At 37.0% G+C, this 26,081-nt stretch overlaps 2 protein-coding genes across 8 annotated transcripts in view; one reads left to right on the forward strand and one right to left on the reverse strand.

The window, feature by feature from the left end:
* Positions 1-26,081, reverse strand: part of LRBA (LPS responsive beige-like anchor protein) — a 747,585-nt gene that overhangs the window by 472,315 nt on the left and 249,189 nt on the right. For all 7 annotated transcript variants that reach the window (XM_025267094.3, XM_044930515.2, XM_025267095.3 and 4 more), the window contains one exon: positions 15,061-15,125. In XM_025267094.3, coding sequence (XP_025122879.2) covers positions 15,061-15,125 — 65 coding nt within the window. The remainder of the gene's footprint in view (positions 1-15,060; positions 15,126-26,081) is intronic.
* Positions 7,618-8,399, forward strand: LOC102414012 (60S ribosomal protein L7-like). Its single transcript, XM_044930516.1, has one exon. The coding sequence runs from the start codon at positions 7,721-7,723 to the stop codon at positions 8,345-8,347; it is 627 nt and encodes a 208-aa protein (XP_044786451.1). The 5' UTR covers positions 7,618-7,720; the 3' UTR covers positions 8,348-8,399.

Consider the following 26,081-nt stretch of genomic DNA (forward strand, 5'->3'; position numbering starts at 1 on the left):
AGTTTTAAAAATTTTCAGTACATAATAAAAAGTATTACTGTCTAATCTTAGTCATTTAAAAGAATATTTTAAAATTGGATTACAATGTACTGAAGTATTTCGTGTTACTTTCAGAGAAGAAAGGAAGCATATACATTTTTCCTTCATAATTTACAAAATGATTTTAAAACACAGTATTTCAGAAGGCCCTAACCACATGCTTCTCATTTAAGTTAGACACACAAATATGAATTTTCCTTTTATTATGGAAAACAAAAATGACTCCACAAAATAAGTAATAAGATATCTAAATGAATAAAGAATTTTGCTTTTCTAAGAGGCAAATATTTTCCATCTATGTGCATATTTTCTAAAATATACAATTTATATAGTATTGAGCAGCTGTAATTTTAATAGTTGTAAAAACTATGTTTCCAACAAAGAATTATAGGTGAATTAAAGTTTTAATTATAATGAACAGTCTCAAAATAGTAGGTTTACTATTTAGTAAACTAAATCTCTAAAATGCAGAGCAAAAAATGATTCACATATATTAATATTAAGAAGAAAAACTAGGTATAATTTATACCTCTAGCACAAGGAGAAAAAAAAACTGCTTGTGTCAGCCTTAGGAAACAAACAGCCCTATCAAGTGACCAAGTAGGAGAGATTCACGCTAGCAGCTCAATAAATAACCGTAATGATGACAACCGTCGCCCATAACTACATTACCGCCCATTGTCCACATCTGATTATACTAGTCTAGACCTTGGGTAAGCACATACACACATTTTCTCCAAGAGTTTTCCAATACTGCTGCTCTGTTTCCTGGGCTTTCTGTGACCCCCCCTCCCCCATTAGCAGTGACTGTCAGATTTTCTCTACTAAACATCTTCACCATTGATGGGAAAGGAAAAGTTACCACTTGACCACAGCCTAACAACTGAGAATATGGAAGCAATGTGTCTGAATTGGAAATCTCTCTCACACTATAATTTCTTTAGAATTAACCACAAACAATAGTCACAAACCAAATCTGAGACGAAAAAGTTGTTTGCAAAGTCATCCTTCAGTAATATCACAACTAATAAAACATCACTTCTCAGAATATATTTTCATTTATTAATACAATCTTTATTCTTACATTGTAGTAAAGTGAAAGTGTTAGCTCAGTCATGTCTGATTCTTTGTGAGCCCATGGACTGTAGCCCACCAGGCTCCTCTATCCATGGGATTCTCCAAGCAAGAATACTAGAGTGGACAGCCATTCCTTTCTCCAGGGGATCTTCCTGACTCAGGGATCAAACTCGGGTCTCCCCCACTGGAGGCAGATTCCTTACTGTATGAGTAACCAGGAAAACCCTACATGGCAGAAATATTACATAACTTTCCATGTAACTGCCTCTTTGATCACATCACACACACACACAGCATATTCAACAATTCAGTATCACAAAAATTCTTAAATGGATCTCTCTCTATCCTTTCTGAGGTAAAGCCCTCAGTAACAATTTTGAGTAAGAGATACAAAGGGTCTAACATCATGGAATACACAAGAGTGAAGTCTTAGAAACAGCAGACTGATCATCAACAAAAGTCTATTTTTAAACAAACTTTTCAACATTCTCTAAAAGGCTCCATATATATTTAAAGCCAATCTAGATCTTTCTTGGTTTAGAAATAGTCCAGGTGGTACCTACTTCTGCAAGCTAATACCCTTTATTAAGAAGACTAAAATATATTCATACACTTTACTACAACTGGGACAGAAAGAGCAAATTATTTCTCATGAAACTATAAGAACTATAAGAAACTATAAGAAACAGTAACAATATAAATTTCAGATTTAACAAATATATACATATATACATACACACACACACACACTAGACTTTGGGTAAGACTGATATATATATATATATGATTGATATATATATATATACTGATATCAATATATACATATATATCAGTATATATACATATACTGATATATATATATATATATCGATATCAATCTATTTTTCCAAACTTATTTTGCACAATAATCCTGAGCCGAACATTTTAAAACAATAGCTCATGGTAGCAGAGAGGGTAGAATGGAAGCAGATGGGCAGTCACAAGCTGGCATGTTCTAGGTGAAACAAATTCTTAGGACTATATATACATATTCTTGAGAATAAATATTTTAAAGTGGGAGAGAAGATAGCTTCATAATAAAAAAGCGGAAACAAGGAAAACCACTGTTTACCCCCACTTGTAATCTAGCTTAGGATTTCTCTGCCACAAAATATGCCCCATCTTCAGTGCTTCTGTCACCACTGCTGGTTGTATTTGCTTCTCATTTCACAGGAATATGTCCTTTTAAATTCCACCTTGACCACCTTATTTAAAACTGCAACATTCTCTACCCCACAGTGCGCCTATTCTCTTTATCTCCCTGTTTTAACTTTCTCATAGCACTTAGCACTTTCTGACCTAGTAAGAACATTTTAATTTCTTTATCATCCTTGTCAATTAAAACACATTTTTGGAGCGTGGTAATGTCTACTCTACCTACTGCTATACCCCCAGAGCATAAATCACAGACCAGCACACAGCAGTCATGCATAAATATTTCTGAATGAATGAAGTGAACCAACTCAGTATTTTATTTTCATTTTACTTTTCTCAAAGTTTACCTTTATTTTTCTAGCCCCTTCTCCACCAATTTGCCTCTTTTTTCTATCTTCAATTTCATTTAATAAAGCAAATGATTCCATTTATGTATAAACCATTGTAGTTTTTAACAATCTGTAAGATTGTGAACTTCTATACAGACACAAGCATATTCTACAGGCATTTTGAATCCACACCACATTTTTCTGAAAACCATAAACTTTGGCCTTGCTGAAAAACCTCAACTGCAGTGCCAAACATGTAAAGCCCTTAAACCTAGTGGGATTCACCATTTTTAGGAGGTGAAAAATATAATTTTAATGCAGTACCATTATTTTACATTGATCACAACAGAACAAGCCTAAAAAGTAACCACAAGAAACTGGCATCAAGCTGGAAAATTAAAAGTGAAAAATAATTTGACCATATGACTCTTTTAAACCAAAACACATGAAGAAATGAAATAAGAAAAATGTGTTTATCCTAATTAAGCAGAGAAAATTCTAGTTCTCTTTAATAAGCCGTTAAACTTTCGAAAATAAGAAGCAGTAATTTAAATAGTCTAATCTTCAGAAGGAAAGAACACAATCCCTTCTAAATAACCCACACAAATTTCTTTATCAATTCAATCCACAGTAAATGGAGATGAAAGTCTACTCTCAACAAATCTTTGAAACAATGTCCTATTACTCTGCCTTCCAAAATATCTTTACAGCTGAACAAAGATCATATCCAAACAACTGTTTATAATATTTAATTGGAGTCTTACTACACACATAATCTTAAAAATTTAACTGGAAAGTATATGGCTCTTAAAGAAACTCTCCAGAGTTTCCAACAAATTATTTCCACTTTGATTCCAAGTATATCTTTGGTTACCTCAGATAAGACTACATCCTACCTAAACTGTTTACTTAAGTGCAACAAATACCTTTGTGTTTACCAAAATGTAACCCAAATAATAGCCAAGAGCATCAGAAGAAAATGAAAAGTGTTTTTGCCTTCTCTTTCTCCCTCCTTCTCCCTCTTTGCCTTGCTTTCCTTTCATTCTTCTGACTTATTCAACAGACATTTATTTATTAGGACTCTATGATGTTTGTAGTGAAGGGAAATGCTGGAGCTACGAAATGACTGTTCAGGAAGCACAAGAGCAATGGAAGCAGTTGAATTCTAAAGAGCCAGACAAGTGTATTAGTACTTGAAACATTATGTCTTTTATGAGGGCTATTTACATATTCAGATACAAGTCTGAATTATTGCCTCAATAAGCCGATACTGACTATCCCCAGGGGATAATTAAGCAATGTGCCCAACAGTATGTGGGATAATCTGCCTTTCTGCACTTTTCAAGGATGGGAAAAAGGAAAGACTCCTAGTAGCAAGTTTAAGAGTAAAATCCTAGGAGGCTATAGAAGTTCTCAAAATGTATTTTCAGTAAACTAAACCCAACAGTTTAAACAGAGGTCATTTTATAATTACTTATATATTTTAAAGGTTATAAAATTCAAGATAAGAATTTATATCTTAAAATTTTTAACAGATATTATTCCTTTAAACTAGGTTCCACAGTCTACTGCTGTGCTGTGCTTAGTCATTCAGTCACGTCCGACTCTTTGCGACCCCATGGACTGTATGTAACATGCCAGGCTCCTCTGTCCATGGGATTCTCCAGGCAAGAATACTGGAATGGGTCGCCATGCCCTCCCCCAGGGAATTTCCCAACCCAGGGACTGAACCCAGGTCTCCTGCGTTGCAGGCAGATTCTTTACCATCTGAGTCACCAAGGAAGCCCCTCCACTGTCTACTACCTTTCTGATCTTTACCATCAAAAATTTAAAAACCTTGCTCAGCCAATGGAATTGTGTCTGGTTTTCACTTTAAAATATAAATGAGGAGACAAATTAAAAATTTATGTAACAAAGACAGGATCCCTTTTAAGCTATAGAAATTTTACTTATAGGGAATCTGCACTGATTTTTCAAAATCCCAGAGTTTAAGAACAAAAATAGGACCATCTAAATAAATACATACATTATCATTCATCCATTATATTGCTCCTTCTAACACAAGTCAAACAACTGAAGTTATAAGACTTACTAATACTCACAGAGCAGCTGCCTTGATCACCACTGCCTAGAACAACATCAGGGACTTAAAATACTTAAACTATTTGCTGTCTGGATGTCAGGCAAGCTGGCAGGAAGAAAGAAGGCCACATAGCCGCTGGATCTATTTCTGCTGGCAAAATTAACACCAATATTGAGATACTAAAATTTTTAGAAAAGAGCAATAAAACAATTAAGGATAATAAAAAAATAAGAAGAAAGGCAAAATATGAACTCTAAACCCCTTTATCCAAATGAGAAAAGACTTTTAAGGTTCACTGATAAAGAATTTAATTTAAAAATGTAGCAACAGTTCTACTGGAATTAGTTTTTAATTCACTTTTCAGTTAAATATATTTTTAAGGTGAAAGAAAAAGCAACTAATATACAATGAAATCCAGTACACAAGCAAATCAACCAAAGCCCTATATACATAGTAATGTTACCTACCACACTAGAATTTAGAATAGACTTTCTGATTTCCTATTAATGTGGTGCCACAGAATCACAAAACACTCTAAAAGAAGGTTTTTCAGAATGAATAAAACACTTTTAGATCAATGATTTACATATTTGAAAAGTTAACTGAGGTGATAATGGTTCAATGCATCACAAAAAACCATAAAATTATGATTCAGAAATAGCAAAGTTCTTACAAAATGTGGAAATTTACTTTTTTAAACTTAAATCTTTCGTTATATGTTAATATATTTTACTCTGTCTTGGTAAAAACTGTCAAAGAAATACTACTTGATTATGTAAGTGATTACAAAAAAATGGGTTTAAAATGGATTGCTATTTACAAGAAAAAGATAAATAATTCAACCTAAAACTATCAAAACAGTGTATTTAGAAAGAAAGCATCTAATCAATTAAACAGGTACGTTAAGAGAAACATTTCTACCAAACAACAATTACTTATGTCTGACCTAAGTAATTGATTTGTTAATGATACCCATCAAGTCCGATAAATCCCATGCTGTAGTCTCAGTCTATAAAGGTCTACATGTTATTTACACTAATAAAACATTAATCAAGGCCAAAATTTATAGCAGCTACTCTATAAATGAGGTCAAAGCAGGTCAGACTTACATAAAAAGAAAAAGAAAAAAAAAAAGGTCAGTCTCTGCAGTGAAAAGAAAACCCTTATTACTTATTCTTCTTGCCCCTGGGATTAAGTCCAGTAGCTGAATACTGCTACACAAATACATCCATTGCTTCATAAACTCATTTAATCTCAATGCACTGAATATTTATAAAAAGAAAGTCAGCCCACTGATTTCAGAAAATAAATCTCTAAATTATTCCTTTACAATACATTCTACCCTTAAAGAAAAAGAGAATAAAAATATCAAATAGCACTTCCATTATTTCAGTAAAGAAAGTTAGTTCTCTTTATACCAATGTTTATTTCTAACATTTGCTTAAAAGACAAAAGCTAAGGGATTCCTACAGGCAAAGCACAGAGGTAAAGAAGACAGTTAAACCTGGAGGCAAACAAATCCAGAGTAAGAGAGGCATAAGAAAACAGGAAAAAGGTATTATAAAACCTATAATCACATGTGATATAAAAACAAATAAGTTTTTCAAATAATTGTTTCCTCAATAAGAAACAATAAGTATGAGTTATTCTGGGTAAAATATTTGAGAGTAACATAAAACTCATTTCTTTACAAGACAGATAAAAAAGTTTAGTGTAAAATATTTATTATATGTCTATGTATTTTCTTTTCTCTTGGAATTAATATTCAAAGAAATATCACTTGACTATTGTCAAGATTATCTGCATACACCAAATTTCTGTTTAAGAAATAATGACATTTACATGAAAAATGCCAGCAACTGAAATAAAAACTGTAAGTGTTCTTACAGTATCTTTTTGATTAAACACAAATACTCACAGGATTTGCTACGCACTTCCCTAGCAGCCAAGAATAAAACAATAAGCAAGACACAGAGGGCCTGCCCTCAGTAAGCAGTGGACAGGAAGAGAGACAACAAAAACAAACCTGGGAAGACGGTAAAAGATATCGGCAGGAAATTTTTAAGAAATGAGATAAAAGTAACCTGGGTAACAGGATTCAGGGAGGACTTCTGGAAAGGCAACACCTGAACTAGGACTTAAATCAGAACGAACCAGACATGTAAAGATCTGGGGGCCAACCTCCCAGCTATGGTGAAATAAAGAGGCCAACCCACAGAACTGAAAAAGATAATCAATTCAGGGTTCTGAAGACTGACAAAAGCAAACAACAAAATTCACAATAATTTTATTCACAAAAATGTGCTAAACACTGAGTAAGAACAAATGGAGTCTGTAGCAATCTTTTCCGGAAATGTCCCACCCAAACACCATGCGTGTAAAAGTTTCATCCGTTTATGGCTCCTTATGAAACCAGCAACTTCACGTCCAGAGATGGCTGACTTGATTTGGAAGGGAGGACAGAAAATGAAGATATTGCATGTCAAGCTGAAAACCAGAAAACCTGACACCTCTCCTAGAATGAGATTACATTTAAAGTTAGAATGAGAGACCAGAAATTAAGAGAGGGATACCCTGAAAATGAATTAGCAAAATAAGAATTTCACACATGGCTCTCTGAGCCATGAAGCTCACATACAACACAGACTTGACAAAGATCAATAGGAAGTAAAAGCTAGAGATGAAAACAACTGCAAATTTAAATGTGTTCATCAAACCAAACACAGATCTACCAGCCATACATGGCCACAGGTTTCAGCAAGAGTTTGACCAATCATTCATTAACCTCAAAGCAATGGAGAAAAAGGTGTGACCCAAGAAGAACTCTAAAACAGCTAAGCAGCAACATTAAATGACCACCTCTTTCCCGGCTGGAACCAAGGAGGGTGCACAAGAGAAGAAAAAGAAGGTTCCTGGTGTGCCAGAAACCCTTAAGAAAAAGCGGAAGAATTTCGCAGAGCTTAAGATCAAGCGACTGAGAAAGAAGTTTGCCCAAAAGATGCTTCGAAAGGCAAGGAGGAAGCTTATCTATGAAAAACCTAAGCATTACCACAAGGAATACAGGCAGATGTACAGAACTGAAATTCAAATGGCTAGGATGGCACGAAAAGCCGGTAACTGCTATGTACCCGCGGAACCCAAATTGGCGTTTGTCATCAGGATCAGAGGTATCAACGGTGTGAGCCCAAAGGTTCGAAAGGTGCTGCAGCTCCTTCGCCTCCGGCAGATATTCAACAGCACCTTTGTGAAGCTCAACAAGGCATCAATCAACATGCTGAGAATTGTGGAGCCATACATTGCATGGGGGTACCCAAATCTGAAGTCTGTAAATGAATTGATTTACAAGTGTGGTTATGGCAAAATCAACAAAAAGCGAATTGCCCTGACAGACAACGCATTGATTGCTCGATCTCTTGGGAAATATGGAATCATCTGCATGGAGGATCTGATTCATGAGATCTATACCATTGGAAAACGTTTCAAAGAAGCAAACAACCTCCTGTGGCCCTTTAAATTGTCTTCTCCACGAGGTGGAATGAAGAAAAAGACCACCCATTTTGTAGAAGGTGGAGATGCTGGCAACAGGGAAGACCAGATCAACAGGCTTATTAGAAGGATGAACTAAGGTATCTACCAGGATTATTATTGTAATCTGGTTAATAAACAATTGAAACAAACAAACAAAAAAACAACACATTAAATGACCATACCATAAGAGATCAATTCTGCAAATTAAGCCCAAGCAAGTAACTTTCAAGTCAACAAACAAAACTGAATTCAACAATCATAAAAAGAATTGTATAGCACAACAAAGCACAAATTATCCCAGGTATGCAGAGTCAGTTCAACATTCCAGAGTCAGTCAACATAATCCATTATACATAAACGAGCTAAAAAGAAAAATCAAATGATCATATCAATAGACACCAAAAAAGCACCTGACAGAATCAAATGCCTGTTCATGATAAATATCTCTCATGATCATGATCATATCTCTCATAAACTGAGAATAGAAGAAAACGTCCTCAACTTGATAAAGAATATATACCAAAAGCTAACATCAAATTTAACGGTGAGAAACTAGAAACTTTCCCATTAAGACCAGTACAAGGCAAGAATGATGCCCCTCTCACCACTCCTCTTCAATATTCTACCAGAAGAGAGGAGACAAGAGAAGGAAACTAAGTATACAGATTGGTAAGTAAGAAGTAAGAATGTCTCTCATCAGAGATAACAGAATCATTTAGGTAGAAAACCCAAAACAACTGAACTTATACTTTTATCTCACACTCTACAAAAACAGCGGGTTTAACTGGTGGTTCAGTGGTAAAGAATCTACCTGCCAATGTAGGAGATACAGAGAGGGTGGTTCAATCCCTGGGTTGGGAAGATCCCCTAGAGGAGGGCATGGCAACCCACTCCAGTATTCTTGCCTGGGAAATCCCATGAACAGAAGAGCCTGGCATGCTACAGTCCATGGGGTCCCAAAAAGAGTCGAACACGACTTAGCGACCAAAGACAGCATATAAAAACATTAACTCAAAATGAATCACAGATCTAAATGGAGGCTAAAACTACAAAATTTCAAAAGATAAAAAAAAAAATCTAAAAAAAAAAAAAAAACCCTACTACTTGTTTTAAGCTAAAATGTCTTAAATTTACCAACAAATCATAATCCATAAAAGAAAAAAATTGGTAAATGATACTTTGTCAAAATTTTAAACTTTTGATCTTCAACGAAAATGAAAGGATAAGTCACAGATTGAGAAAATGTTGCAAATCATGTATATGACAAAATGCTGCATCTAGAAAAATATAAGCTACTGTTTAAAAATTAAAAGTCACACAACAAAATTTTTAAAAGGGCAAAAATGCACATTTTCCCAAAGGTGGCACTTGAATAAACACTCAACAGCATTAGCCATTAGGGAAATGCAAACAAAAAACAGTGTAAGATACCCACCAGGCTAACTAGGAAAACAGCTTAGCAGTTACTTAAAAAATTAAACATAGACTTCTCATTCCACTCAGCAACTGTACTCCCAGGTATCTACCCAAGAGAAAGGAAAGCGTATGTCCACACAAAGCCTTGTACAAAAACTCACACAGAAGTGTTATTTATAACAGCCAAAACAGAAAGTAATCCAAATGTTCATTGAAGGGATAAACAAAATGTGGTATATCCATATATCAGAATACCATTAATCAATCAATACAAAAGAACAAAATTCTGATACAGGCTACAATGTGGGTAAAAGCACCAGGAATTATTATAAGAACAGTGTTAGAGAAAATGACAGTGAAGCAAAAACTAAAATCAATGAGAAATAAATAGGAAACATTTGGGGTATGGAGAAAGGGACGACAGAGGAGGAGATGGTTGGATGGTATCACTGACTCTATAGACACGAGTTTGAGCAAGTTCTGGGAGTTGGTGATGGACAGGGAGGCCTGGCATGCTGCAGTCCATGGGGTCGCCAAGAGTCAGACATGACTGAGTGACTGAACTGAACTGACAGACAGGCACCACCGATGAGGGATGGTAAGTGATACAGTCTACAAAAATAGGATTTAAAGCTTACCAAGATCCCTGACATTCCCTGAACCGCCTCTCCTCCTCCAGTCTTGTCTCCCACCCTACCTCAGCCATTTATCATATGGCCACATGCCAGAGCACATCATTTCCAATAACTGAATGGCCTTGGTATATCCGACCCCTCTCTTCACTACTACCTCTCATGTTCAGAGCTCAGTCACTCTACTATCACAACTCTAACAGTCCTTAGAGTTCAATCTACCCATCCAATCATTTTCTTTATAGGCACTTTCCAGGCCTAGCTTAACAATTACAATCCTGGGGCCAATGATCATAATCACTCTCTTGCGTAAGAGTTTGACTCCCTTGTCCTTCTCACCCCCATATTCACTTGACAAAACCTAAACCCATTTAAGCCTCTCATTCTACTTCCATATTTACCTCCCAGACTCTGCAACTACATGAAACATCTTCCCATATTACTATAAATGACCCACCATTTGTATACACATTCACCCACTCTCTAACCTACTTTTAAAAATCACTCCAGAAATTCTCACCTATCTCTTCTACATTGATTTCCCCACTTTTTACCATAATATTGTTCTCTTGCTCTCATTTTTCCAAAATCCTATTTCCTTTGACTCTATTCCCTCCCACTCCATTTTTTTTCTCCCCTCTGTAACAAAATTCCTCTAAAGAACTGTTTATACACATTCTAATAATTCCTCTTCTCTCATTCTCTTTTCTAAATTCACTGCAAATAGGCTTTTTTCCACTCTCCCAAAAACGCTCCTGTCCAAATCAGAAGCAACTTCTGAGCCTATGGTCAAATCTGTCATCACCTTACCACCTTAATGATTTCATCTAGTCTCAGGACATTAAATATCATCTATATGCTTATGACACCCAAATTTAGGTCTCTAATCTGGAGAAATAATTAGCAACTGTCTATTTAGTATCTCTCCCCTGGAGAAGGAACTGCAACCCACTCTAGTATTCTTGCCTGGATAATTCCATGGACAGAGAAGCCTGGTGGGCTACAGTTTATGGGGTCACAAAGAGTTGGACACAACTGAGTGACTTTCACTTCACATTTAATATCTCTACCTGGATGTCTGTGTGCATGCAAAGTCAATTCGGTCATGTCCGACACTTTCAACCCTATGGACTGTAGCCTGCCAGGCTCCTCTGTCCATGGAATTCTCCAGGCAAGAATACTGGAGTGGGTTACCATGCCCTCCTCCAGGGGATCATCCCCAATCCAAGGACTGAACCCATGTCTCTTATGGCTTCTGCATTGGCAGGTTGGTCTTTACCCTTAGCATCACCTGAGAAGCCCTCCTTGATGTCTACTAGAGATCTAAAAATCAGTATTGCCAAAACTGAACTCTTGTTGTCCCCCAATAACTGCTTTATTAACAGATTTTACCATCCTGGTTGACAGAAACACCATCTTTTCGGCTGCAGAAGCCAAAAATGTTAAGAGTAATACTGGACTCCCAGTTTTCTCTCACAACCCACATCTGATCCATTAGTACTAAAACATCCTACTGGCTCTATCTTCAAAATATATCCATAATGCTCCTACATTTTACCTCTTCTACTGCTACTGGTTTTCCCGTACATGCTCCTATGATTAACTTCTTCACTTCCTTCAAGCGGGGCTCGCAAAAATGTCACTTTCTTGATGATCTATAATATAACCAATCTTTAAGCTACAAACTAAACCCTTTATATTTCCTTCAAAAATATCCCTCAACCTGCTTAACATCTTTTTCCAAAGAACTTACCGCCTTTCATGTATTATATAATCCATTCCTTATTTTGTTTATTGTTTATAGCTTGTCAGTGACTGTTCAAAAGTAAGATCTACACACAAAAAAAAAGAATCTTTAGCTGCTTTGTTTATTGTTGTATCCCAAGAATCAAGGACAATTACGATACACAGTCAGTGCATAATAAAATACTGGCTGAATGAATAGATGAGGAAACAGAGGCTCACAGAACAGTACTTCCCAAATATCAAAGCTGGCACTTGAACCCAAAACTAACTTCAAAGCTAATACTATTAATCACAAGGCTATTCTGCCTTATCTATTAAATGTAACAGTAATCTTGCATAATTGAGGGCATTTACACTTAGTAGAACTTAAACAAAATTGACTTTTATAACAAGTTTTCTTTAAAAAAAAAAAACAAACAACTGGTGTTAATGTGTTTTGCATTTAGAGTAAATACATATTCGATCAATAGCACTCACTGTCTCTTTTTACATATATACACTATTAAAGCATGTAATACCTCAGTGTTGAAATTCAGCCAAAGAGCTTTTTTTCTTGGTGAGTAAGCACTTTGAAATTTTTGCTAAAAGTGAGACTAAATTAGTCCATTCACCCATTGAGAAATATTATTGATTTCCCAACACTTGCCAGACTCCAGACTACAATTAGTTCTGCTTCTCACACAGATCACTGGAATAGTTTTGTTACTGCTCCTCATTTCAATCAGGTCTCCTCTCCTTCAACCCGTCCTCAGATCACAGCTAGTTATTTTTCAAAATCCAAGTATTACAATCATACTTCTTTCCTAAAAATCTTTCAAAGCTTCCCACTGCCTTTAGATAAAAGTTCAAATACACATTAGATCTTTTATGATCCAGATGACCAACTCACACACAACTCACAATTCATACAACTACACACAGCATCCCACATCACAGCATCTTCAGATATTATATTCCCTCTATTAAGAATGATTTTCACACGTGTCCTCTCCAACTTACCCATAATCCCCACTTTTTCAAAGTCTATTTTACTAACACAACTCATCCTTGGAAATACATCTCAGGAATCATGTTTCCTAGGGAGGTTTTACCTAACTCTTCAATATTAAATTGTGAAGTCTTTCCCTTTATTCTCATTCCTACCTTCTAGCACAGAATTTAGCACATGGTTCCAGGTTTATTTATCTGTATTCAGTACTAATCTGTGAGCACCTATAATTATTTGATAAGTAGAATAATCTTAGTAGCATTTAACATAAAACAAACAGTTCCTTTTTTTCTTACTTTTACTTGCATTTATTTTTGCAACATTTATTCCTGGGCCATAAGTTTTTGTTTCTTCAGTTTCTTCTGGGATATCTTTCCTTCTGTGCAATCTCCTCTTCTGGTTTAGGAACAATCTGTTCTTTTTCAGTAAGGATCATCTCAGTGTGGCAAGGAGAGCTCATGTAGGGGTTGATATGACCATGAGCTCTGTAAGTCCTGCGCAGCATCTTGCGGGCTTTGTTCACCCATATGTGCTCAATGACCAGAGAATCTATATCTAAGCCCTTAAGCTCAGCATTACTCTCTGCATTTTTGAGCACGTGCAGTAAAAATTCAGCACACTTTTTGAGCCTCCGACCCTGCATCCAGCCCCCCTGTCTGTCCTGTGCACACCTACCAACTCCACTGCTGCAAGGGTGGAATGGCACACACTGCTTCTTTAAAGTGGCGCCCTTCAGATACTTGGTGGCTTTTCGGATATGCTTACCCTTTATGGCCTGGGCAGTTTCACGAGTGTTCTTAAAATGAACATGAAGATATGAACCTCTTGATTTGCATGATTCTGTGGGGTTTTCTGGGTCAAGTGAATACTGCACCATTTTTAGAGGTCACCTCAGCCCAGAAAAGGAACAGTTCCCTTTTTTATAACATTAATGAGACAGAGGCTGAATTCCTAGCTACTACTTCAAAATTTTCCTGTAAGTGATGGTGTCAGTTTCTAAGTATTAGCCAGAACATTATAAGGAAACATTCGTAAACAATAATTATGTTCAGAATGCTATTTCCAATAGCAGTCAATCACACCTTTTAATCTATACTCTGGGTCTTGGGTTCAACTAATCCAAAACCGGGCCTCCCCGGTGGCTCAGCTGGTAAAGAATCAGCCTGCAATGCGGGAGACCTGGGTTCTGGCCTGGAGAATTCCATGGACTGTATAATCCAAAATCAGATGCCACAAAACAGACACAAAGTAGTCCGATCATTGTTTCTTCATTTTTACCTTTTAATTTTCTCACTTTCTTAAATCTATTTTCACCCTTGTATCTTTCTTTTTATATCTGTACTTATTTTTCTTTCTTATTACTGAATTTTCTTTCCTTGAATTCTTATTCCCTTATACCCAGGCCATGACATGAGATAATATAGACATGTTAGTCTTATTATGGAGAAGGCAATGGCAATCCACTCCAGTACTATTGCCTGGAAAATCCCATGGATGGAGGAGCCTGGTGGGCTGCAGACCATGAGGTCGCTAAGAGTCGGACACGACTGAGCGACTTCACTTTCACTTTTCACTTTCATGCATTGGAGAAGGAAATGGCAACCCACTCCAGTGTTCTTGCCTGGAGAATCCCAGGGATGGGGGAGCCTGGTGGGCTGCCGTCTATGGGGTCGCACAGAGTCGGACACGACTGAAGCGACTTAGCAGCAGCAGTCTTATTATTGCTCTAAAATATAATAGAATTTGAGAAAGTCTGAAAAATATGTTTTCCTTATATCTGTTAATAAAATCATCAGTTTACTTTTGCCAAACTTAGCCTTACTTATTGAAAAATAAAGAACAGACGTTACCATGAAGCACATAACCATGAAGATAACAATAAAATGATTAAATACTGAAGTATTTATAATAATTAATATCTAACTCACTATATTACTGTCTGTAAAATCAATACCAAAAATACCAGTTCAAATAGCAAAAAAGAACAAGATTCTAAAGTAAAATATAAATGGATATAAAATAGTTTACCTTCCTTCATTGACAAGTTCAATAAAAGCAAGGCCTGCATTCTTCTGAATAGAATTCTGCCACTCCTAAAAAAAATAGTAGACAATAGCTGAACAAATTTCACTTAGTAGGTTATTTCTTTAAATCAACAATTACAAAAAACATCACCCATATCAATTACATACTTTGGATCTTCATGGAAAAGTTTTGTTAAACATGCTCTCTACCTAGCAGCACCATGAACACATAAATAGTTGACATTAAAATGGAAACAAAACAAGTCAGCAACAATTAGATTCCAAATAAACTAAATGAGCTTACCTATATATATCTTGCTCTTCTAGTTCTATACCATTATATCCTAGTAATTTAACTGAAATAGTTTGAAAGAAGGCAGCAAAGAAGACCAAAGACAAAGGTTATGGTTTTGTTTCCTTAAGAAACAAAACAGGGGAAGATGGAATTAAGGAGCGCCATAAACTTAATAAATAGCACATGTCCTACAAAATTTGATGACTAAAGATTGAGAAAGAGACAAGAAAAATCAATGAATCTGGCTAGACCACTTTTAAAATGGAAAACCAAAAGTCACTAGTCTATGAATTAGCAAATGATGGTGTAAATTTATTAATATACTCTTTATGAGTAAGTCACCCATTAAAAAGCCATAGAAAGAAATCAACCAATAGAGTATGTAGGGAAAAAAATGTTTAATCCTTATCTCAAAACATATATAAAATAAGCATCAATCCAATAAGACTGGGGCCACATAAACTGAAATATAGCCAGATTTGAGAAATACCCGTGCATGCATGCATGTGTGCATGTTTTTTAAAAACAGCTAGACATATATAATCCTTTTGTTTCTAAAAACTAAGGAGCCTTACAGTCCACCTACATAATATTACTCAACTAATTTTTTTTTGTTCTTTTATAAATGCCAAAACAAAAGACACCCTGGGACCTTGTTACCATGGCCAGTTACAGCACTGTTACCATGACCAGTGTCCACATTTTCTGAATCTAATACCTTTAAGAGTTTTTAACCCTATGTAATTTCATATCCTATATTATGCCAAATTCTAATTTTTCTAAACTTCACCCTTTCTCATCTACTTTCTCATTTTTATCCCCAATTTTGTATTACTTTAAGTTCTGAAAAACCTGAGCTTGCTCTCAGAACTGAAATGGCTGTTTGCCATAATTTTGTTACAGAGTTCTACTTCATGAATAGTGTAAGCAAGAAGATACCCACCGAACATATACAGCAGGATAAGAAGTAGATATAAAGGCATTTAGACATTTGAGGACAGTAATGGGCTAAGACTAAGAAAGAAGATAAAGCAGTGTGTTGTTGAGGAAAGAGCAGGAAATGTAATGTGTTCTTAAGGAACAAGAAGTCATGAGATTTATGCTTTCAAATCAACTATGACATTAACAGGCTATGTCCACAGAAAGATCACTCTACATCTCTAGGTCTTTGATACCCTCTTTAAAAAATTCTTGAGGCTATATTATTCTATGATTCAATAACTTAAAAACACCTACAAATTAGTGGCTCGTAAGTCCACAATACATACTCTTAAAATTCACAACTGCCAGCCAACTGAAACAACAAAATAAACATCTTATATTTCTTTCTCTGAGGTAAACCAAGTAAAGGGTAAACATCTAACTTAAATCCAACTTAAATCTAATACCCACCTAACTTAAAATCTTTTTCTTCCCAGCAAAATGAAGTAAACAGTGCGAAGGAGAGCAGCCAAACCCCAAGAAGAAATAAATCTCTGAGAGAAGAAGATGTGCCAGACCCTCCACTCTTCTCAGAAATAGGGAGAAGAGAGAAAAAAGCAGAAACTGCAGGTAGTTTTTGACCCTGGCCCAGAAACCCACACCTCACTTCCAAGCATGAGCACAGGGAGGCACCAAGTCTCGAGGAGTGGACCTAAAGCTAGTAATGCGCAGGAGGAGCAGACGGGCAGATCAAATGGTAGGCGGACTTAAAACAGCCTCAGAGGAACTCATGCCCTCAGAAAACTCAGAAAATTACAGAAAGATGTACAAGTAGTTGAGGCTTTGAGGGGATGAGGGAAACGTGGCTGTGACATCTGCTGATAGACAGCAGGGAATCAGAAGGGATGGTAACACCTCAAGGGATGCTCCTGTCAAGAACAGAAGGACATGCTCACTCCTCAGCTCTTACACCCAACAGAGCACTCGCAGCAAGCCACGTGAAAATCGGACACAGCACCAGAGTATACGGAGGTAAAATCTTAAATTACCTGCATTTTCCTATACATCATTTACTTGAGAGAAAAATTTCAAAAAGGAAGTTAAATATACTGAAAAGAAAATAGTTACTCTTCTTGCTAGAAAAAAAGGAATTAGGAAGAAAGGCAAGAGATTAACCCATATATAATTCTCTAGACCAGACATTTTATTTTTAAAAGTATCTATCACTTTCCTCAAATCTGTTTTGTCTGATTTAAAACTGCAACAGGTAGGGATTTTTGTAAGTCATACAAAACTCCAACTCCACATGAAAAAAACAGGTAACAGTGGAGAGACTCAAATTTTCAGTATACAGGTAACCATCGTTTTATTTACACTTACGTAATACAGATCGACATTTACTTCTAATGTAAAAGCAGAAAGTGTCTCATTCAAATGTCACGAAGGTTTCAAACAGCATGGTTTAGGTCCGAGAGAAAACTAGTTAAAGTTAGCATAACCATAAAAAATTATCGTTTAAAAAACTTATGACCTCAAATTAAGTATGTCACACTATTTTTTTTCTTTTACATTAAAAACAAATTAGACATGAGGATATACATAGAACTGGAAGAGTTCATTTTTTCTTACAAAAGCTGAGAAACATATTTATGACTGCTAATATTTGGATTCTTGTTTTCCCAAATATCATCTATAAATTCATATTAGTTTACTTGTAGGAAGGGCTATCTATTCACCTGGAATAAAACTTTTCCAACAACTGAAAAAATTTAGACAAAATGAGAAATGAAGTGAAAATACAAATTCTTATCTACACTTTGAGTAGTTATAAAAACCTCACAATTCTCAAAGATATCAGAATTTTAATTTGTTTATAATCCACTCCTAATTATAAGTTATCTAACACTTAATAAACTATGACACACCAGCTACGTAAGTACATACTGATAGGAACTCAGGTAAAAAAACCTGCAGCCCATGAGAAAAGGAATTTTTTTTTTTAAAATAAGCCCAGGTATTAGTCAAAGAAAACAAATTTTCTCCATACTAAAACACCATCAACAATCTGAAAACTGAAAAGATGATCCATGCTCTCCTAAAGCATTTTTCTCAACTTCTGAGACAATTATTAAAGAAGGTGTTAGTCAAAACAATTTCATAAACCACAGCTCAATATAACTTTTAGTGAGCTTTAACAGCTGAAAGAAAAGCTTAATGGTTATCGTCTTTCATGATCATTTCAATATTTCATCATCATATTCATAATTACATAGTGATGCAAAATGCACCATACATTTAAAGGTCTTGGTTATTCTTCTCCCAGAGGTATTGATGAAAAACATGTTAAAAGCCTCAAATCCAACCACTAATGCAACTAAGTAATTTTAAAATACATTTCAGCACTTTGGAGAGGAAGGACTCAAAACACAGCAACGGAGTCAATAATTTCATACCTGTTCTAAGCTGTATTTAATTGACTCTCACTTCCTAGGGCCACAACTGACTAGTCAATTTTTACTAAAATATACTCTTAGCTTAGTAATGCTCTCAGTCAAACAGTAACAACAACAACAGGATAATGTATATTAGTGAAATCTATTAAACAGAGTTACACCAATTCTCAAACATGTGTTTTCAGTGGTAAAAGTCTACCAAACTTGGGATGGGGAATAAAAGACTCCATCAACTAAACTATTTCTGTGACTCTCTAACATTAACAAATAAATACAGGAAAGGGCACCAATAAATGTGCTATAATTTATAATATTTAATATAGCTAAATTCCTTAAAGTGAACTTAACAGTTTCCTATAAATTTGAGAACCTTCTACAATATATTTTAGTGTCTTGAATGCAGCACATGAATTTGCCTACATTCTAAATGCCCAATTCCCAAACATTACCATGTTCTAAAGCAAATAAAATCAGACTACAGATCAATAAGATCAACTACATATATTCCATGATGCCATCTTTTCTGGTCAAACATCAATACTGACATTAAATGTAGTATCAAATTTTTATTCTAGTGGGCTAGAAAATCACTGAACTATCTTAAAAAAAAAAAAGAGGTATAAAATGAGTGACTGGTTAAACGCAGGAAAAAATAAGGACAAAGACAATAAAGAGGGGACAACAGTAACGAAAAACAGCAAAGAGGGAGAACAAGACAGGGGAGGAGGACGTAGACGCGGAGCACCTCTCTCTCCACGGATACATCAGGAGCACACCTTCAGATACAAAGTGCACGCGGAACACCAGCTGAGAGCGACAGGAGGACCTGACCAGAGGGAAAGAGCATACAGACCCACGCAAAACTCGGCAGGACGAAGGAACTAGGGGGAAAACAGTGTTAGCAGGACTGGACCTGCCCTCGGCGGGTGGGGGGACTGAAGCAGAGGTCCAATCCCCACAGCGGGGCAACTGTCTGAGTCAGAGGAGAAACATTTAAGGCTGAGAGGGAAACAGCTGATCTGTGGCAGCCTACATGGAACGAGAATCAGACAGTCCTTGCAGCTATACATACCAAGGATAGGAACACTGGTCTCATGGAAGGGGCAGCGGCTGGGAGCTGGGGTTAAGGAATTATGAAGCAATCCCAGGGTGAGGGCTGCTGTTGACTGCAGAGAGACGGATTGAGGGGATGTCAGGGAGGAGATTGTGGTGGGAAATGCTGGTGGAGGAAAACCAGGCAGCCATGGAGGCAAGGCCACACTGCTGAGTCAGGCTAGGGGGTGCAACCAACCACCATAGCCTCTCTCCCCCCACACGCCAGCTCAGGCAGCTGAGCAACAGAGAGGCCGGTCCATCAAATGCCTGAGTGAACTACAGAGCAGGACCCAGCTAGGGTGCATCTTTCAGTGACTGATGCACCAATCTTCAGAGCAGGACCACAGTCAGGGGGGCCCCTCTATGTGCCTGACAAGCCAAACAACAGAGAAGGACCCCAGGCAAAGGAGCCCTCTAAGTACCTGAACAGGAAGAGCTACTGGGAAAGACTGGCTAAAGAGGCTCTCTGATCACCAGGTACAAGAGGCTCAAAAAAAGACTCTGCTAGGGCCATAACTCCTGCGGCGGAGGCAGTCCATGTCCCTGCATACTTGGCGCCGCCAGGGTCCCCACAAGCCAGGCAGCTGCAACACCTTCGCTCTCAACTCTCATGGGGCAGAGCTACCACAGGTAAAAATAGCCTCATGTCTATGCACTCAGGGTCGCTTTGGTTGTGTCTGACTCTTTGCAACCCTATAGATTGTGGCCTGCCAGGCTTCTCTGTCAGACAGCAGGTTTTCTCCAGGTAAGAATACTGGAGTATACTGGCCTATACTGGTCGCCATACCCTTCTAGAGCAATGTATTTCCTGCTACCCTAGCCGCCAACCCCCCTAAGTATCTGGTGCTGCCAGAACCCCTGTGACGCCAAGCAGCTGCACCACCTCCACACCTGGCCCTCACAGGGGTAAACCCAAGCCCTCCAGGGCAGCCTCAGAAGTTAAACCCCAGCAGACAACCCACATGAAGAGGTGGAAATAAAACCACAATTGAAACCCAGGGGAAGTGTGGTTAAGGAAGAAGACCCAAACCTCCCCACCAGCTGCACAAACTGCAGATTAAATCCTTGTGATCAACTAAGCAGACTGTGTCTATGGAAAATAAAAAAGGCCATTGAGAGCTCCCACAAAAGAAAACGCACTAGCTCTGATACCTGTGGGCATTAGAGGCAAGAACACACAGGAGTAGGACCAGATTAGAATCTGAGCTGCCCCCACAGCAGGTCCAGAGATCAGCACAGTGTTAGAGGGCATCCTAGGGAGGTAAGGTGGACTATGACTCCCAGCAAGGGAAAGGACTCTCACAGCAGTGATTGGAAAAAAAAAAAACATTTATTATTCTTATTTTTTAACTTGTTCTGCAGATTCTTTTGGATTTTTTTTCTTTTCTCCCCCCCTTTGCTGCAGCTGTCGATTTTACTGGCACTAAGAAATCCAATTAAGCCTCTGAGCTTTTTTTTTTCCTCAGTCTCATTTTTTATTGTCATAAACCTCTGCCTCTACATTGAGCTTTTGCAGTTCTGTAGAGTTTTCCTCTTTTTTTTTTTCTTCTCTTTTTTTAATTTTTTAAACCTATTATTATTTTTTCTATTTGTTCCATTGTTTGCTTTTCCTACAATTCTTTTCTGCTTCCAGTTAATCTTTACCATATATAAACCTTCTTTATCTACCTCTATTTAACTTGGCATGTATATTCTTTCTTTCTTTTCTTTCTCTCCTTTCCTCTCAACATATTTGTTAGTTTTATTTTCATTGCTTTAATTCCTCAATTGGCACCTTTAGTTTTGTTTTCCAGTTTGTACTTCAGTTAGTTTTGTTCTGGTGCATACAAATTTTGGTTTCCTTCATTCCCCAGGTCAATCTATGGTACTTTATTTTTGGTGGACTGTTTTGATTTTGCTTATGAGAGTATGTGTATATTCAGTCACACTTTCGACTGTTGTTATAAACCTCTGCCTCTACATTAGGATACTGCAGCTCTGTGCAGTTTTCCTTTTTTCTTTAGTCTTCGTATTTTTTTTTTCTTTTTTATAATTTTAATTTTTTTAAACCTATTATATTTTTTCTATATTTATTCCGTTGTTTGCCTTTCCTACTGTTCCTTTCACCTTGCGATTAACCTTTAATGTGTATAAATCTTCCTCATCTACCTCGGTTGAACTTTGCATATCCATTCTTTCCTTTCCACTCAACATATTTGTTAGTTTGTTTTCATCGCTTTATTCCCCATTTGGCACCTTGGTTTAGTTTTGTTTTCCAGTTTGTGCTTAACTTACTTTTGTTCTTAACTGGGAAATATAATTTTTTATTTCCTTGTTCACCAGGTCAATCTAATGTACTTTATTTTTGGACTGTTTTGACTTTGCTCAAGGGTGTACGTGTGTGTGTGTGTGTGTGTGTGTGTGTGTGTATTCCATTATTTTAATTATTATTTGCCTGATTTTGTAGCTGCCATTTGTCTGGGATTTATCTTTGGTTTCTCATTGCGGATATTTGCTTTAATCTCACTAAATGCCATAATAAACCACTTGTGGAATCTTCATTCCTGACCAGAGATTAAGACGTGAGCCTTTGGAATGGGAGCTCTGTCTATAAGACCCTAGATTACCAGAGAACTACCCCTGCTGCTGCTGCTGCTACTAAGTCGCTTCAGTCGTGTCCGATTCTGTGAAATCCAATGGATGGCAGCCCACCAGGTTCCCCCATCCCTGGGATTCTCCAGGCAAGAACAATGGAGTGGGATGCCATTTCCTTCTCCAATGCATGAAAGTGAAAAGTGAAAGCGAAGTCGCTCAGTCGTATCCGACTCTTAGCGACCTCATGGACTACAGCCTACCAGGCTCCTCCATCCATGGGATTTTCCAGGCAAGAGTACTGGAGTGGGGTGCCATTGCCTTCTCTGAGAACTAACCCTAGGGAGTATCAAATAGTGAGAACTCACACAAAGGAAACCACTTGAATATAAGATCCAGCATCACCCAACCACCAGTAGCATCCTGTGCAGGATGCCTCATCTAAACAACAACAGCAACAAAGAGACATATAAACTGAAAGTGAGAGGATGGAAAAATATATTCCATGAAAATGGGAAGCAAAAGAGAGCTGGAGTAGTAATCTTCATATCAGACTAAACAGACATTAAAATGAAGATAAAAAAAAAATGAAGATAAGGAAGGACACTACATAATGGTCAAGGGATCAGTCCAAGAGGAAGACATAACAATCGCAAATATCTGTGCACCCAACATAGGAATGTGAAAGTCGCTCAGTGGTGTCCAACTCTTTGCAACCCCATGGACTGTAGTCCATGAAATTTTTCAGGCCAGAATACTGGAGTGGTAGCCTTTCCCTTCTCCAGGGGATCTTCCCAACCCAGGGATGGAACCCAGGTCTCCTGCATTGCAGGCAGATTCTTTACCAGCTGAGCCACAAGGGAAGCCCAACATAGGAGCACCTCAGTACATAAGACAAACACTAACAGACATACAAGGAAAAATTGACAGTAACACAATAATAGTAGGAGACTTTAACACCCCACTCACACCAATGGACAGATCATCAAAACACAAAATTAATAAGGAAACACAAGTCTTAAATAACAGATGAGATGGATCTCACTGATATCTTCAAGACATTCCATCCAAATGCAGAAGAAGACACCTTCTTCTCAAGTGCACATGGAACATTCTCCAGGATAGACCACATCTTGGATCACAAATCAAACCTCAGTAAATTTAAGAAAATTGAAATCATATCAAGCATCTTCCCCAAATACAATGCTATCAGATGAGCTATCAATTACAAGAAAAAAAACTGTAAGAAACAAACACATGGAGATTAAACAACACATTACTAAATAATCAACAGGTTACTGAAGAAATCAAAAGGGAAATCAAAAACTTTCTAGAAATAAATGACAATGAAAACATAACAATTCAAAACCTATGGGATGCAGCAAAAGCAGTTCTAAGAGGGAAGTTTATAGCAATACAATCCTACCTCAAGAAACAAAAAAATATCAAATAGACAACCTAACTTTATATCTAAAACAACTGGAAAAAGGAGAACAAAAAAATTCAAAAATTAGTAGAAGGAAAGAAATCATAAAATCCAAGCAGAAATAAATGAAAAAGAAATGAAAGAAACAATAGTAAATATTAATAAAACTAAAAGCTGGTTCTTTGAGAAGATAAAAAAATTGGCAAACCTTTAGCCAGACTCAACAAGAAAAAAAGAGAAGAAATAAATCAACAAAATTAGAAATGAAAAAGGAGTGGTTACAACAGACAATGCAAAAATACAAAGGATTACAAGCGACTATTACGAACAACTATCTGTTTTGTTTTAGCAACAAAACAGATAACCTGGAAAAAAAGGACAAATTCTTAGAAAAGTTCAGTCTTCAAGACTGAACCAGGAAGAAATAGAAATTATGAAAAACCAGTTACAAGCACTGAAATTGAAGCTGTGATAAAAAATCTCCCAAAAAACAAAAGCCCAGGACCAGATGGCTTCACAGGAGAATTCTATGAAACATTCAGACAAGAGCTAAAGCCTATCCTTCTAAAATTCTTTCAAAAAATTACAGAGGAAGGAACACTTTCAAATTCATTCTATGCGGCCATCATCACCCTGATACAAAAACCAGACAAACACAACACAAAAAAGAAAATTAGCGGTCAATATCACTGACGAACATAGATGCAAAAATCCTCAATAAAAGTTTAGCAAACGCAATTCAGGAACATATCAAAAAGCTCACAGACCATCACCAAGTTGGGTTTATTCCAGGGATGCAAGGATTCATGAATATATGCAAATCAATCAATGTGACACACCATATTAACAAGTAGAAAGATAAAAACCATATGATAATCTCAATAGTTGAAGAAAAAGGCCTTCACAAAATTCAACACCCATTTATGATAAAAACTCTCCAGAAAGCACGCACAGAAGGAACCTACCTCAACATAGTAAAGGCCATATATGATAAGCCTATAGCAAACATTATTCTCAATGGTGAAAAACTGAAAGTATTCCCCCTAAGATCAGGAACAAGAAAAGGGTGTACACTTTTGCCAAAATTATACAACATAGTTGAATAAACTGAATTTGAAGAAAGTGGAGAAAACCACTACACCATTCAGGTATGACCTAAATCAAATCCCTTATGACTATACAGTGGAAGTGAGAAATATACTTAACGGACTAGATCTGATAGACAGAGTGCCTGACGAACTATGGATGGAGGTTTGTGACATTGTACAGAAGAAAGGAATCAAGACCATCCCCAAGAAAAAGAAATGCAAAAAAGCAAAACAGCTGTCTGAGGAGGGCTTACAAATAGCTGTGAATAGAAGGGAAGTGAAAAGCAAAGGGGAAAAGGAAAGATATATCATTTTGAATGCAGAGTTCCAAAGAATAGAAAGGAGAGACAAGAAAGCCTTCCTCAGCGATCAAAGTAAAGAAACAGAGGAAAACAACAGAATGGGAAAGACTCAAGACCTCTTCAAGAAAATTAGAGATACCAAGGGAACATTTCACGCAAAGATGGGCTCGATAAAGGACAGAAATGGTATGGACCTAACAGAAGCAGAAGATATTAAGAAGAGGTAGCAAGAATACACAGAACAACTATACTAAACAGATCTTCACGACCCAGATAACCACGATGGGGTGATCACTCACCTAGAGCCAGACATCCTGGAATGTGAAGTCAAGTGGGCCTTAGAAAGCATCACTATGAACAAAGCTAGTGGAGGTGATGGAATTCCAGTTGAGCTATTTCAAATCCTGAAGGATGCTGCTGTGAAAGTGCTGCATTCAATATGTCAGCAAATTTAGAAAACTCAGCAGTGACCACAGGACTAGAAAAGGTCAGCTTTTATTCCAATCCCAAAGAAATACAATGCCAAAGAATGTTCAAACTACCGCACAGTTGCACTCACCTCACATGCTAGTCAAGTAATGCTTATAATTCTCCAAGCCAGGCTTCAGCAATACTTGAATTGTGAACTTCCAGATGTTCAAGCTGGATTTAGAAAAGGTAGAGGAATCAAAAATCAAATTGCTAACATCCACTGGATCATCAAAAAAGCAAGAGAGTTCCAGAAAAACATCTATTTCTGCTTTATTGACTATACCAAAGCCTCTAACTGTGGAAAATTCTCTAAGAGATGAGAATACCAGACCACCAGACCTGCCTCTTGAGAAACCTGTATGCAGGTCAGGAAACAACAGTTAGAACTGGACAAGGAACAACA

This window comes from Bubalus bubalis, chromosome 17 (assembly GCF_019923935.1).
Source record: "Bubalus bubalis isolate 160015118507 breed Murrah chromosome 17, NDDB_SH_1, whole genome shotgun sequence".
Lineage (NCBI taxonomy): Eukaryota > Metazoa > Chordata > Mammalia > Artiodactyla > Bovidae > Bubalus > Bubalus bubalis.